The following is a 16,024-nucleotide window of genomic DNA, read 5'->3' on the forward strand; positions in this document are numbered from 1 at the left end:
TGTCGGTTTATAACATTACTGTTTTCTTTTTCGTTTATTTTTTTTTTATTTATTTTAATTTTATTTATTTATTTTTTTTATTTTTTATTATCTTTATTTTTGAAATGCAAAAGAGTTTGATGACTTTCTAAATGAAAGAAACAGTGTCAATTCTCTTGCCATTTTTAAGTGATCTGTGTACATAAATGTTTTGTAAGACAGGAGAGGAATGTCCCTGTCAATGTCAAGACAGGAGAGGAATGTCCCTGTCAATGTCAAGACAGGAGAGGAATGTCCCAGTCAATGTCATTAAGATTATAAATGCCAATTTTACAGATATGTGTCAGAAACATTCACTGAAGAGACACATGTGGCACCCTGTCCTATAGTTTTTTCAATCATAATTTATTCCATTAAAGGCTAATATCATTCAAACTTTGCCTCTATATAAGGAAACTGTTTTAAAGCGTCTACAGGAGCATGGTTAGACTGTGTATTTATAAGCAGGTTCTATACAAAACAGAAAGTTACACTTTTGAGGAATATGTTGAATATATAAATATAGCGTATAAAGCATGTTAAATATAATAAATATAACATGTTAAATATAATAAATGTTGATAGTATATATAAAATATAATATGAAGTTATTTTGTATTGTATTGGTATGCGCAAAGGTTAGATGGTTTACTGAGCACTGTATAACAGGTTACCAGTATGGTCTTATAAATCGGAGGAACAGATAATTTCAGTTTCAGAAATCAGAGTAATCGGAGATTTTTTTTTTTCAATTTCAGAAATTTGGAGAAACAGGCACTTGCAGTGTACAAGAACCTATCAAACACAGGCGTTGCAGGATTGCGGTCACAAGCGGGTGAATGATGAAAGAACAATTTACAAAAGAAATATCCAGAAATTCATCAACGTTGAAATGTACGTGTAATAATTTTACTACACATGTACAATAGCTAAAAGCCAATAAAAAAGGAAACAAGTGAAGTGAAAAAGTGAAAATAAGTATCTCTCACCAAAAGTGTAAAAGTAGAAAATAAAAATAAAAAAAAAATAATACGAAAAACGGTAAAATGTGAATAAAAATATAAAACACAATATAGGCAGACTTACTAGTCTTTCGTAATAGTCCTAAAACAAAAGTTATAAAATAAAATGTTTTTTTTTATTCATGTAAATAATAATAGTTCGATCCAATGATTTAAATATTGGACTGCTACAGAGTGATTTTTGTCTTGCAGGCGTTTAGTCTTAATAAAGAAACACCGAGTGGTTCTGCACTGCGCAGAGCAAAGTATTTGCATATTGCAAATATTGATATATAAACTTGAAAAATATATCTGTTTACTTTCCTGTCATGCTATACTTTGAAAAGTTTACGTAAGTCTTTCATCAGAATTCGTTTAAGAGTGCAGTACTTGAAATATATTTAAGGAAATACAGTTTAACCATTAGCTACGGTGTATGTTTTTAGCACGAGTTACTGTGTCGTTCACACTGATACTATGTCGAGCGAACGAGTTATTTAGTCGAGTACACGATATAAATACATGTACGTCGTGCGCACGAGTTACTTCGTCGTGCGCATTAGTTACTACGATGTGCGCACGAGTTACTATGTCTTGCCCACGTGATAATTAGCCAATCAGAATACACATTGTCATACAATACATGATTTTTGTCATTTAAAAAAGGCTGAAACGATTTTATCTTCAACCTTATTATCTTGTTCGCACCACATAGTGACTCATGTGCACAACTAAATTATCTCGTGCGAAAGACCTAGTTACCCGTGCTTACGATATAGTAACTCGTGTGCACGACATAGTCTCTCGTACGCACGACTTAACTTTCTGGTACACACAACAAAGTAACCCGTGTGCACGACTTAGCTATCTAGTGCGCACGACATAGTATATTGTGTGCACGACATAGTATCTCGTGCGCACGAGATAAATAAGAACACACATGTCTCTACTGTGCCACCATAATTAGCTCGTTTTCTGCCATTTTCCGTATCTTACAGAGCTCAAATGAGCATAATTATATATGGTCAAGAGCCACATAAATCATGTCATGGAAGCGCTTAATACAAAATGTTCGAGACGAAAAGTGACGAAGTTTTACAGTTATAATAGAGCACAAAAAACTTTTACTTACCGGTCCCCATTTTGACATGACCCAATCCAAGAATTTGTCAACCTTTCCAAATTTCATTTGCACCTTATCTTTTTCTGACAAAACAACTCCACATATTTCACAAGCACTTATATCGTGGTCCTCGCTATGTCCATGTCGTCTGCGTTTCGAGAAATAATATCCCTCAGATCGAGACGGTGGACGTGGCACGTGCGGCGGATTCGCAAGTACGTAATCACCGTTACTAAAAGATTCCAAGTGATCAGGAATTTCACCAAAAGACGCTTGAATATTTGGTAAATGATCATCAGAGTCATTATCAAGATTGTCATCGACAGTACTTACTGACAAATTGTCCAAGTCATCGTCTGACTTATAGACACTGCTTTGACTATGACTAAGATTTTCAAAAGTTACCGCTCGTTTAAGTGAACAAAAGCCACTGTCAGCCTCACTTCGAGATATAGAGCTTCTTCGAGATTTAAGGGCAGGTTTTTGAGGTGTAATCTTCTCCAATCCACTAACGGACTGGATCGTCGAAATATGGAGTCCCTGTACCGACGTGTCGGCAACAACACTATATGAACGTCTAAAATTGTCATAGTAATCTAAGCTGTCACGGACACGTGCTTTTGGAAGTAACATCATTGGTGCGTCATTTATAGTAATTTCTTTTTGTCGTCTGCTCCTGTTTGTTATATGCACTTCCGGTATAATTGGCGTCTCTGGGGTCATTACCCGAAAGTTACTCTCAACGAGAGAGCAACTAGAAGAAGGGCGTGAAAACTGTCTTGTTGATGCCGATCTGTACGATCGAGCCGACCGTCCCGGTCGCATTGACAAGTTTCTGTATGTTCGGGCACTCATCGCTTCTCTTCCTGTTCACTGAGTCAGAAACTGCAAACGTTAAATCCGCACGGTAATGTTAACTTTTATCCAAGAAACTTCACATATCTGGAAATTAATAAAAAAGGAAATAAGAGTAAACACTCAACACGGTTTTAACTAAAATGAAAACGCTCAAATACCTCCGAACTCTTTGATTCTCTTATTTTCTATTTGAACAAGTCTGTGCACTGTTAAAATTTAATGTTTAAATTATTCGGTCTCGAAAGGAAAATCTATCGATACATCCGATGGAATCTATACCGAAACAATACGATCCCTATACAGAAAGTAAAAATTTCTATTTCATTCTATAAAATGATTACATAGTACTCGTTAATTAGTCATTAAAATGGGTTCGCAAGTAAAAAACGGTAATATTTAAACATTTTATCTGTTTTTGAACTTTCTCTTGTTGACAGTAGTCAGGCATGTGGCAGTTTGAATTCGGTTTAACAATTCAAATACAGTAGATAGTTTGAACTGTCACTACTTAAACAAATCGTATAGAAAATTTATTTACTTTTATCTAAATTACGGATTAAATCAATAATATAAAGGGAAGATTTTTTTCCGGTTTTCCTCCTGTCATTTTCATTGAGAACCCCCACGGTGGCCGTATATTTATCATTTACCCTTAAGAATGTTTAAGTCCATCGTAAAGAGAAATTAAACGCTTAACTAATACCCAGAAATACCGATATTATGGATATTGCACGATGTTGTATTTTATTTTACGGCAGACGACACATTTTGGCGGGAATAAATTATTTATTGAAAACGCGCGACAGACGATGCGTGTAAATAGATATAAATGTGAAATCTAAACAAAAATCAAAGTTAAAGTGTCTTCCTATTAACAAAAAGATAATGGGTTCGAGCCTTAAAAGGATCACGTTCTTCTCGATTTACGGTGTAGAAAGCGTCCTCGAAATTAAAATAAATACAAGAATGTTTATTTAAGACTTATCTTAATCCAAATAGGAAACCATGGCTCCTAACACATGCACTCAGTGTAAATCATATAATCATTATATTGCCGAAATTTTCAACGTATAACGTGCTTCCTCAGAATTTTAACTTATTTTGATTTTTTTTAAAGATTGTTTACAAACACCGTGTCTCATTTTTGACACTGACATTTTGTTGTGAAGGGCGTACGATCCATTTTTCTGACATTTCTTAAAGTCACAAATATTTTAATATCAAATTATGTAAGCAATGCACCGGATTAATTTCTTTAAAATAAACCTAATCGCTCGAAACTACGCTAAGATATTTCATATTAAACAATTTTTCTTTCTTTCACAACCAGTTTGATTAATTTTAACATCATTTTGTGGATCTTTCTGCGTATCATTTATCTATTTTTGAACAAATCTCTTTTATAAAGTTTGAAACGAACACTTCAAAGTGTGCCATAAAATCACTTTACCCTAAATGACAATTAAATTAATCAAAAATATATGTACATTAACTTTAGAGCTTTTTGGTTGTGAAAAGTTGTCATTGGTTTTGTGGAGTAAATATACTTGTTTTCTTTTCGTGAAACATTGACATTTTTAAGTAATATGTTTACAATTTTGAGATGGCCACTCAAAATGTCATACTGGTGTGAAAAGGGCAATAATAAATGTAGCCCTCGGGATAAGCCCTAAAGAAATATGCATTAAGGGCTTAGTATAAGCAAATACGATCTTTTGAGTGGGCTAATAACTCATAAATAACGGAAAGTCCATGGCTTAATAAGAATTTACACTAGCGAAAACTAATTATGTTTACTTGTTTCCATTAATTCTTCTTCAAAACTAATTTAGATGGAACTTACTTGGCCAGAGTTCAGTGCTATCATAACGCAGTTAAAGGTACTCGTTCACAGTATTTGGGGAAACATTTTTATGATATATTATCATACACGAATCTGTAAAAAATGTTAACATTGAAAGTGAACATTGATAGGTTCGTTTCCTAGCTGAACCAAAAACTGGTGTCATATGGCGGAAATGGTAATGGCTTCAGTAGGGTTCAAACCTGTACGATCATATATAATTATTGCTAGGCCAACATTTCCTGTCCTTGATAATGAACTAGCACTGAAATAGGTACAGACCGTATTACTAATATGTTTTTATGATTTTATTCGGTATGCCAAGTAACGGTTCCGGGACGGTTTTCTCATTTTTGACATAATTCTTCAAAAAAAAAAACAACAACAAAACTGCTTTGATACAAACATTTGCATTTATAGTTTTGGTTACTATCAAATGATATGTATTTGGATGACCAAATTATTTGCAATATTTCATACGCCGGGAAAGCTATTTTATTTTTTATTTTTGAGAGACCTATCTTGATACCTAAATGAGATACGGTCCGCTCGTGCCCAAAATAACGTGCGAAGTGGGTACCTGAGGTAACCCTCCAAAAGTAAACCAAGAAATTTAACGTTTAACCTAAACAGTTTTGATGTCACTTAAAACTTCGAAGAATGTAATAAAATAAGTAAAAAATGGACTATATATTAATGCAATAAATATTAACTTTACAGCGCTTATTTACAGAACGTGCGATAATCGTATTTTTAGTTATAATAAAATAATAAAAAGCTTTGCTTTTTTATCTACGAGTAAGATTATATGTACAGGTAAATGATGCAACAAAAATTAAGAACTATTTTCACGATAACATAAATTATCATAAATTGTTATAATAAAGAGTACCAAAGAACGATAGAATCATTTACGATATGTGCTATGTAATAAGAAATACTGGAGAAGTTTCACGGTATAGTTAAACAAAACGCATTTCTGCAAGATCGTTTGTTCCAGCAACGCACAAAGTCTGATTCAAAGCACAACGGAGGAGGAAAGAAATGCAACGATTTTTTAACTTAAAAGGGAGAAGGTAGGTATTTGATATTGCTAGAGACAGTCTGCTGTATTGAGCGTCATTATTTATACGGGAAAATGTTAAAACAGAAAACAATTTGTTTTTATTGAGAAAATAAAATATCCCGCTTTATAAACTCAATTATCATTACCCTATAATGCGCCAGTGTCAAAAGTAATGTTTTCCGTTGTTAATTGACAATACAATGTATCTGCATCACGTGATTACAAGGCTGATGTTGAATGGACATTTAAATTTAGGTAAAAATGGTTCGTTAACAACACCCGTCCCTTTTTAAAGACAATGTGACTGTGTTTGGGCCTGCAAAATATCACTAGAAATTATACACAGAACAGTCGATCTTTATCTACTCAACGCAAACCTTAAGCACAATATTAGAGCATTTTCCGGTGCTCCTGTTGTGCTCTAAATCTAAGAAATTTTGAGGTAGATGGTTCTCTTTTCTGACAAATAGAAGCATTTTTATCAAATATTTCCCACATGAAAACCGAAGTTCGGCTTTATTACTATAGAATAACGTGTATATTTAAAGAAATCAATTGAATATATTTTTGAGAGGGTAAAGTGAAAACACTACGATAAGTTTTGCTGAAAACAGCGTGCATCCTCATAACAGTTTTTAATTTTCATACATCAAAGTCATTTTACCTTTTTGACATTGATCAAAGTTTATACTTTTACGGATTATCTGCAGCTCCTAGTAAAGTAATAGTGTCAAAGACTAAATACAACAACATTTATTCATTATTTTTTGTCCGCTGTTGCAGGTGTTTGCCTTATTGAAATTGCTTAAGTTAAGTGTTTGGAACGTGTGTATCACTTTAAAGCACAAACTAGAAATATAAGTCAAGCAGCTGACAATAATTCATCTTATATCATTGCCATCTTACACCAGAAAGCAGAGACCTTTATCAAATTGTAGGCTTTAATTAGTAGATATGTTATGAAAATAAAATGACGAACATCTTTTAAACTTATATCAACATTGAATTCCATTTTCTTTTTTTGGTAAAATACTATTTTAACGATCTTAATTTCACATTACTTCATATAATGTGCCATGCTATACCTTCTAGTTAGCTTATGTATACCTTCTCTCAAAATGCTTGGCTGCCTTTAAAACCTACTGGATACAAATCTATACATAAAAGCGCACACTTGTAGCCCCATGAGCACACCTGCAGCACACCTGCAGCACATCTGCAGCACATCTGCAGCACCAGGCAAAACAAATATATGTAACTGTATTTATTATTCGACACCCAAAGCTGTTGGTGATCTTAATAAATCTAATTTGATCAAATTTGTTAGGTAAAATAACTTTTATACGTTAAATAAACATATTTATCAAGCTATACGCTGTTTTAGTGACACGATTCGAAGAATTTTGCACTTAAAAATTACATTTTGTTTAGATGAGAAAATAAATAATGCACTATTAAAGCAGCACGCCTCCAGATTTATGCTTATTTTCATGATTATTTTAAAAAGTATGTGTAAACGTATAATAATGTGTAATGACCAAAAGGAAGCAATTTACACCTAATTAATTGCACGTACAACTCACGTAAATTACTAAAATGAGGTAAAAATGTGCAAAATTGCCCTTTCTGAGTTAGTAACGCAGTAGAATAGAGAAATAATATTGAAAAAAGTAAGTCGTTAACCACATAAAACATGTCAATTACTACTTGAATCTTTAATATTTTTACATTACTTAAGTGTAAGTAATATTTTTTTTAAGTTTGATTTTATTGAAAAGCCTTAATAATCGAACTACTAGTTTTTTCCGGACTTACTTAAACCATGTTCTTAAGCATATACTGCTTAACGTATTATACCAGAAAAGTATATTTCCATTTTACAGCGTGTAACACATTTATTATAATAGAATATCCAGTAAAACTTAAAAATTCCGGGTAAACAATTTTGACAAATCCGTGTCAACACTTTGACAATATAACACGGATGATCCCAAAACTATAACACGGATGATCCCACATGCATGCCTATATTTGTTGTAGTTATCATACATTAAGACCAATGTTATCCCAGGTAAGATTTATTTAAATCGATTAATCTGTCATTATATAATACAACGTAACGTTAGAGATAATACATAGTAAATCCCTATAGAGATTACGTGGAAATAATGACCCAAAGAATGATAATAGAAAATAAATAATCAAAAGAGTTGACACAGAATTATCCTTATCTAGGTACGTCTAAAGACATGTTAGATAAAAACATGTAAAATTACGAGTCATTATAACCGAATAAATAAATTGTGTTAAACCAAAACACCATTTTTTGAACTTCTTTATGACACAAAATTCAAATCCCCCTGCTGAGAACTTAGAATGAATAAACAGCCTATCTTGTCATATAAAATAGCATGTCATATTGCACTATCCCATTTTTGTATGGTTTCAAGTCAAACAATTCCAGCTGGTGGACAAAAATGTCCGTACGTACCTTAATATTGGACACGCGGGAGAAGCCGGATCGAATCACGAAGGAAACTGAGTCGCTTAAACAATTGACATTCAAAGAGAAAAATGAAACACAAAGCGATAATCGGTAGCAAACGTTTGGAGGGCATTTACTACTTGGTCAAGGGAGCCCCATCCGCATCTTGGTTTAAACATATTTATTTAAGCTCGATTACGAAACAAGTTTTTGCAACTTATATTAATCACTTTCGAGTCCCCTGTCTGAAACCAACCAGTACTGGTGTCATATGAAGAAACGTGGCCGTTACCCGATTAGGGCTCGAACCCATGACCCCTGAGTTGAGAGGCAGACACATTAACCACTAGGCCACCGCTCACCTTAATAAAAGCACCTTGATATCAGAAAATGACATTTCTAATAGGATTTGTGATGTATCGCATAATGAATAAATGAATGGTGTATATATGTGCCAAGCAGCAATACAATATGCAAACATTTTTTTTTAATTATTAAGTTACTTTAAACATGCATGTATTTTTATTATATACCAATCACTATATATCGAAACCGCTTCCTGAAACTAACCAATACTGGCCTTTTTTATGAGATCTCACTCACAGCTTAGGATTTTCATAAGTAAGCTGTTTCCTGACCAATCAAATACTCGAGATCTGAGTTTGAACTTCATATTCTTTATCGCATTAGACCCTTGTATCATTTTTTAAACTGTACGTGTTGGGCTCGAACCCATGCCATTTTGGTTTAGAGCAGATACTACATTTGATAACCGCTTTTCCAATTTAAACTCACAATAAACAAAACATAGAAACGAATAAATTACAAATTCACAATTTATTGCCATGGATACGGACTCAAATCAGATGAAAATAAATTTCATATTTTATTTCTAAGCAAATTTAAATTGAAAAACATTGTCAAGAAGAATTTAAAGCAGTATGCCTTCAGATCTATTTTAATTTTCATGAATTTTTTTAAATTCTATCTAAAAATGTGTAATAATGTGAAGTGAAAAAAGAAAAGAAATACACATTGCAAGCGGCACTTACATCCAACGTTAATAACCATGGAGGTCAAAATATGCAAAAATAGACCTTACAGCGTTTGTCACGCAGTAGAAATATGCTGATAAATGCTGCAAAATCAGTCATTAATCGTTCGCATCATGTAAATCATATACTTGGAATATTTTGAATCTTCTTATACTTTTTCAAATTCCATTACATTTTGCAAGTTTATTTTAAATATTTAGCGCATTGAGGCTGTCAGCTTTAAAGAATGAGGGAATAAATACAATACTTATATAATAAATCATACCTATCTTCACTTGTATTTCCAATTTCTTTAAATTCTCAATCACTCAGATTAGTATTTATACTTCATGTGTAATCAAATATTAAATACATTCCTAGTATACGTATATCCAGGTATTCAATTCTTAAAACAGAGTAAAAACAAATAAGTAATTTATTTTCTCATTTCCAGTTCTTAGGCATCCACTTCATCACTTATTAAAACACTTCTACTTCAAACAAGATTATTTTAAAGTAACGTGTTAAATCTCACAAACTTTTTAAATATCAACTTAAACTGCTTAACGATATATATTACGCCATTGTACTAAAGCTATGCTCTTTATTGACTTTTCCAAATCCAATAAATATACTATTGAAGGAATTACATGACTAGTATAAACTTGCTTTTGCTTAACTCGCCGTGCGAAAATGTAATTATCTAATTTGATCGCTTATAAAATATATTATGGAACTTGTAACAAAATCGGTATTTCACGGTAAACAAGATGGGAATAATAAATTACTGTCAAATTCGAACGTGTTCGTTGATTACATATTGTTGACAACATTTTGTAACTGTTTACTACTGTTTTTCTGATTGACCCTCTGATTTATAGAAACAATTTTGTAGATTTTTTTATATCTCGACATTGGGTATAAATTAAAGAAATTTATTACTAACAAATCAGCTTAAAATATTGGACAAATATGTTTGTGTTTATTATAGGTTCAAATTTTGCAACACAACTAGTGTATTATAATCGATCATTTCTTAATTACGAGACATGCAATTACGTACATTTGAGGAAGGAGCGACCGTATAATATTTAACAATTGAACCTCTCAGCTTTTGTCTTGCTAATGAGGTGGCTTAACAAATCTAACACAAATAAATCATCTGCTACTGATTCTATTTTCGTAGATCCTTTTATTCACGGAACTGCTCTAATTGCATGCTGTTAATGTACACAGTATTATTAATAAACTAAATTTCTGTTTAATTTATTCTGTATTGATGGTCTTCATAATATTTTGTAACAAAATACAACATTTTCTTCTTATTGTAAATATATACTAAATATGTTGTATCTCTCATACGGTTCATAACTGATGAATGTACATAGTATATGTTTTTAATAAACGTTTCTTGACGTGTATTTACCAGACTTAATCAAATAAGAAAATTTATTGCCCAGAGGTAAATTCGTTCTACCACTTTTTAAATACAGAATTCGACCAAGATAGTTGGCATCCTGAAACTCTAGAGTCCCCGTTCCATCATTATGCTCAATCACTTAAACTGTTCAAATTTATGCTCTATTTTATTAATGTAAAATTGAATGCCCATTATAATTTTTACATTTTATATAAACATTATTCTGTAATTATATTATATCTCCATGTTCATTATGTATTATATGTTGTATGATATTATATGGTGATGAGCTTTTAGCTAAAACAAGAAATAAGTTCTTTCTTTCTGTTCGTTCAAATCAAAGCTAATCAAAATTCAATATGACAGTTCTCACATCTACAACTATCTCAATTCTCAAACAATGCTACAATTATGCTCAATTCTTCAAAATATTATATTCATGCTCAATTCTCTAAAAATGCTGTGTTAAATTGTCTAAATTGTTACAAAACAAACATTATTTCTCAGTGAAAACATCAAAAAGTAGCTACAGGAAGATTGGATCACCAAAGAGGAAGTAAAATTCAGCGTATTCCATAAATTTTGAGCAGATAGTCATCTAGTTACCACTTAAGAGCTTCCCTGAATTATGTCTTTAATTAAATTTGACTAAGTCGACATAAAGGACATAAAGTCTATATCTAAAAGCAAAATTAAGTTTTATACAGATATAAATCATTATAAAAATTGTGTTCTTTATAAAACAAAAATTCGGTGACCCTTTGCTCATCTATTTCATCAGAAGCTTGTTCAAATATAAACAAGGATTTAGTGAAGTGTTTCAAACCAGCTACCGGGATGTCTGTAACTATTTTTAAGATAAAATATTAGCATGAACCTGTAATTTGCACTAAGATAGGGGTTACACGTTAATAACTGAAAGACACATTATGCCTCAGACAAATACACCCCCCCCCCTTCTTTTTAAACGGCAAACATGAGTTTTATAACGTTTAAATAATGGTTAATGATAGATGCTTGTCGCCTGAAAAATATAGCGATGATTGTGAAATTCTTTGTCATAAAAGTAGTAAAAGGTGAATAAAGCAGTATTTTGACTTTCATATACAATACTAAATCACTATTACTGTACTAATAATCAAAAAAAGAAACAAGAGAAAAAGATGATGAAGGTAATTGAGGAGTTTTTAAAACTATAACAGATCACCAAAATTAAACGTTTTTGAAAAAAAAATACTACATCGTTACATAATGGCTTGAAGTTATCTATCCAAAAATTCATAGCGCCATTGAATATGTTTATAATCAACTTTGTTATAACAATATATTTAACCTTTATTTCTGGGGAGATTATTAGTGGCTGTGGATATGACCATTATCCAGCCTAACGACAGACGAATTCCAGCATTTCTCAGCAAGTCACATTTATCAGGCACTTGACTGTAATAATATGTAATAAAAGTACAACATCATCAAAATTAATACATGCAAAAAAAATGTAAATAACCATAAAAAAACGTTCAAACCCACGCAATATACATTTGTGGGATCAAGGGATGTCAGTACACGCCTTTCTTTTGAAATATCCATTCAAGTGCCTATACGTGCAAAAAATTTGCTTTATATTCCCCTTAACAATCATTTACTGCTATGTTATTTATAATCAAGAAACAAGAACCTGAAAAAGTAAATCATTAACGGTATAAAATAAGTTAAAATCATTTGATCTAAAACGTTTTATTTACACAATATCATTCCAATGTTCAGCCATAAAACAAAATTATAAACTGAGAAACAAGTAGACCAGAATCTGTTTCAAATTTACTTAAAAAAAAAAGAAAAAAACACATCATAAAATTACATAAGGCCTATAACAAGAAAGGAAAGGCGTCATAGTTAGTGTCAAACTCATTGGCCAGTACAGAAACCCAAAGTCCACGAGGCAAAAGTCACAAACATCGAGTCACCTACTCATTTCAACGCGGTTCGAATCCCAATATAGTCGGCTAGTTGTGGGCACACATCATGATGTCAGCAAGTTTGTGGCCAATACGCCAATGTAATATTTCACAAGGCTCTACCTCGTACAACGCCATATAACTTTCTTTTTTTAACAAACTTTACTGATTTTTGTGATATAGGATTTTAACCATCAAGTGTCAGTTTTCTGAAGTAGATAATGAAAATACAAGGTAAAAAGTAGAGAGAAAATTACCAAAGATCATCTTACTGATATACGACGATCGATCAATTATTTAACATTTTAACGAGCATGAAATTTGATACATATGAACAATGCATTCGGATTGTACGTCTTACAATTTTTCTTGCAGATAAAGAGATATTGGTATTTCAGGGTCGATTTTAAAGTGTTACGAGGGAGAACTACTTGTATAATATTGAGTCAGTAAAAACAGTGTAATATCACTATTGGTATATAAAAGGTCATGGATATATCTTTGTCTATCTATACAAGGTTTTTTTCTTTCTTTCTTAACTTTAGATCAAACAGGCAAACGTTAAAGCGGTTTGCTCAAAGGTGTAGCATTTTTTTCAACGTATTAAATTAAAAAAAATAAAAACACTACATTTAGAGGGTTAAAGGGTAAGAGAACCGCACTGCAAAGGCATTCATTACTAGTATTTCATTCAAAGGCGTTTAAACGGTTTACTACCATATTTACAAGTCTTATGCTTAACCATCATGAGTCTTTAACTTGATAAATTTCTTAAATCGACTTGTCCAGCTTCCATTTTTGGATCCGTACATTATCAATTTAGAAATATAAAAATTAAGTTTATCAGCCAACGATATAGAACCTTGGTCAGACTTCATGTATGTATTAAATTGTAGACTGGTCTGGCTCTATCCTGGTTGCAAATGCTGACCCCCTTCGGTTTTAGACATGGTAAGGGTTAATTTAAGTCAGTTTTTTCATATAAAGAACAACTTTCACAATGACTCATGAACTATTTTTACCAGATTTTTTACCATGGAGGGCTTAATTATATAATTCGATTTCAATTAACTTGAAGATAAAATTTGCTCTCATAAAGTTTTTTTTTATAGTTATCAGATAAAACAGGGTCATGAAAGACCCTGGATAAAACTAAGAAATGGTCTTCAATATTTATTGTACCTCGCTATGATGAATTATGAAAACTAGAAAACTTACTGAACCACCCTCCAGATTGCTATCTGGAACTAACCAACAATTGTATCATATGACAAAACTTAGTCATCACCCCGGTGCAGTGGCTCGAACTCAAGAGACACAATCTCCCTTTGGAACAACCCTTAAACCACCATGCATACAATCGGGGTCTTTCAAATAGAAAGACCCTGATACAATTAATATCTATACTAATGCTATCTTCTGTGAGCAGTTACAGAATAACTGAGAAAGAAAATAAACATGTTTACTTTGAGAATGATTTTTAATATCATATAACTGAAAATGTACAAAATACGAAAATATAAATATGGAAACTAAACTTTCCTGAAATATTACAAACATCTGATATATAATCAGATTTCCAACATAAAAAAAATCAAGACATCTGACACATAAAATTAGCCAGTTTATAGGTGGAAATAAGTATAAATTAACTGCAATATATTCATCCCAAAACTATGATCTTTTGGCCACAAGTACCACAACCTTTTATTTGTATATTACTTCAAACAAATGCTCGTACTATTGGACAAAAAGGAGGCACTTCCCGAAATTTTGTATAAATTTTTCCTCTGAACTTTTCAATTAAATAAAACTAGAACCATTATTGTGGTCAATACTTTTAAAATAAAATACAGGCACCAGAATAGACCCACGGGCACCAGAATACACCCACAAACCTTTTGCAATAGATAATCGTCTATTAATTTATACTTATTTCTAGCACCATAACTGGCTGGACGGATTTAATCAAGATCACAGATTGTTCTAAAAATAAATAAAATACATGTACATTATCAACAGTAAGCCATATAAATTAATCACATCTCATTAATGTAATAAAATATAGACACTTAACTAGGGAGTAATAACGCCAATAATTTAACACAGATTACAAGGTCAATTAAATTCTATCAATCAAATATATAATAAATATCAACCAACAAATTTATTTTCAAGGTCATTCCTGTAAAAATACTGTCAAAAATCTGGAAAAAGTGTGATCCAAGTGATTACCATGTCATAAAATCCATTTATTCCTAGCAAAAACATCTTCTAACCCTTAACCCTCTGTTCGGAACGGAAGGCGGTCAATCTTTGGCACTTAACTGTTCAAATTTACTTTTTATTTCCGTATCGAAAGCCATCGTTCAATGTTAAAAGGTTGATCCACCTTAAAGCAGGTAAAGTCAGTAGATAAAGGATCACAATTTCTGTCATTATTCATAATACAAGCCTCTTTCCAGTTTATAGTTTTATGCTAATTTTTCAATGCTTTCCATGAATTTTTAAAACTTTTTAATTGCCCAAGTGGAAAATCGAAATCAAACAAACATTTGTCTAAATCATACAAAGAAGAAGACATTTACAAATGCTTGCTAACTTCTAAATGGCTGCTTTTAAAAATTCACAAAAATCACCAATCTTTGTTTGTTTGTTTCATTTTACGCCTTTTCCCAACAGTATTTCAGTCATATAGGCGGGTAGTTTCCTAACCATCGTTCCTGGAGAGTTACACCAGTACTAGACTACCTTCCTCCACGCTAAACTACCAAAGCATCTCCCGTATTATATATGAACTTGAAAGAAACATTTATTTATATCATAAGATCTATTATATGGAGCTATAAAACCGTATTATATCCGTCAGAATATTTAATAAGTTATCAGGAGAGATGTTAATTCAACACTGGAGATGATTTGTATAAAAACCCACTAGAAAGTATATATAGGGAAGGAGGATGATAAGAAGAAGGAGCTTCTACGGTACAATGGAAATGTCTAGGATCAAGCGATGGGATCACAAAAACAGCAGGGTTCAGTAATAAGGCTGATTTTGAAAAGGAAGAGTGAAAGACGTGAGAATAGAAAGTCGTGTTTAACAGTGTGAGTAGGGTGGTATCGGAGTAGGAGTAGGGTGAAGTATCCCAGACAGTTTTTGGACTGAGCCTATTTTAGAGTTAGAATATTCACCATGTTGTAGGACCGAATAGTGTGCG

The 16,024-nt window shown here is 32.1% G+C and overlaps 1 protein-coding gene across 9 annotated transcripts in view; it reads right to left on the reverse strand.

Annotated features, from left to right (window-relative positions):
- LOC132753345 (uncharacterized) overlaps nucleotides 1-3,445 on the reverse strand; it is a 59,085-nt gene extending 55,640 nt beyond the window's left edge. For 3 of the 9 annotated variants that reach the window (XM_060743786.1, XM_060743792.1, XM_060743787.1), the window contains exons 1-2: nucleotides 2,152-3,329; nucleotides 1,105-1,122 (exon numbers count right to left, since the gene is read on the reverse strand). In XM_060743786.1, coding sequence (XP_060599769.1) covers nucleotides 1,105-1,122; nucleotides 2,152-2,997 — 864 coding nt within the window. In that variant the 5' untranslated portion in view covers nucleotides 2,998-3,329. Of the gene's footprint in view, nucleotides 1-1,104; nucleotides 1,123-2,151; nucleotides 3,331-3,402 lie in introns of those variants that run through there. The other 6 variants (XM_060743785.1, XM_060743790.1, XM_060743789.1 and 3 more) reach the window with 6 other exon arrangements.
- Nucleotides 3,446-16,024: the final 12,579 nt, after the last annotated feature.

The sequence above is a fragment of the Ruditapes philippinarum genome, unplaced genomic scaffold (genome assembly GCF_026571515.1).
Source record: "Ruditapes philippinarum isolate M1 unplaced genomic scaffold, ASM2657151v2 ctg2047_1_1_1_1, whole genome shotgun sequence".
In the NCBI taxonomy this organism is placed as follows: Eukaryota; Metazoa; Mollusca; class Bivalvia; order Venerida; family Veneridae; genus Ruditapes; species Ruditapes philippinarum.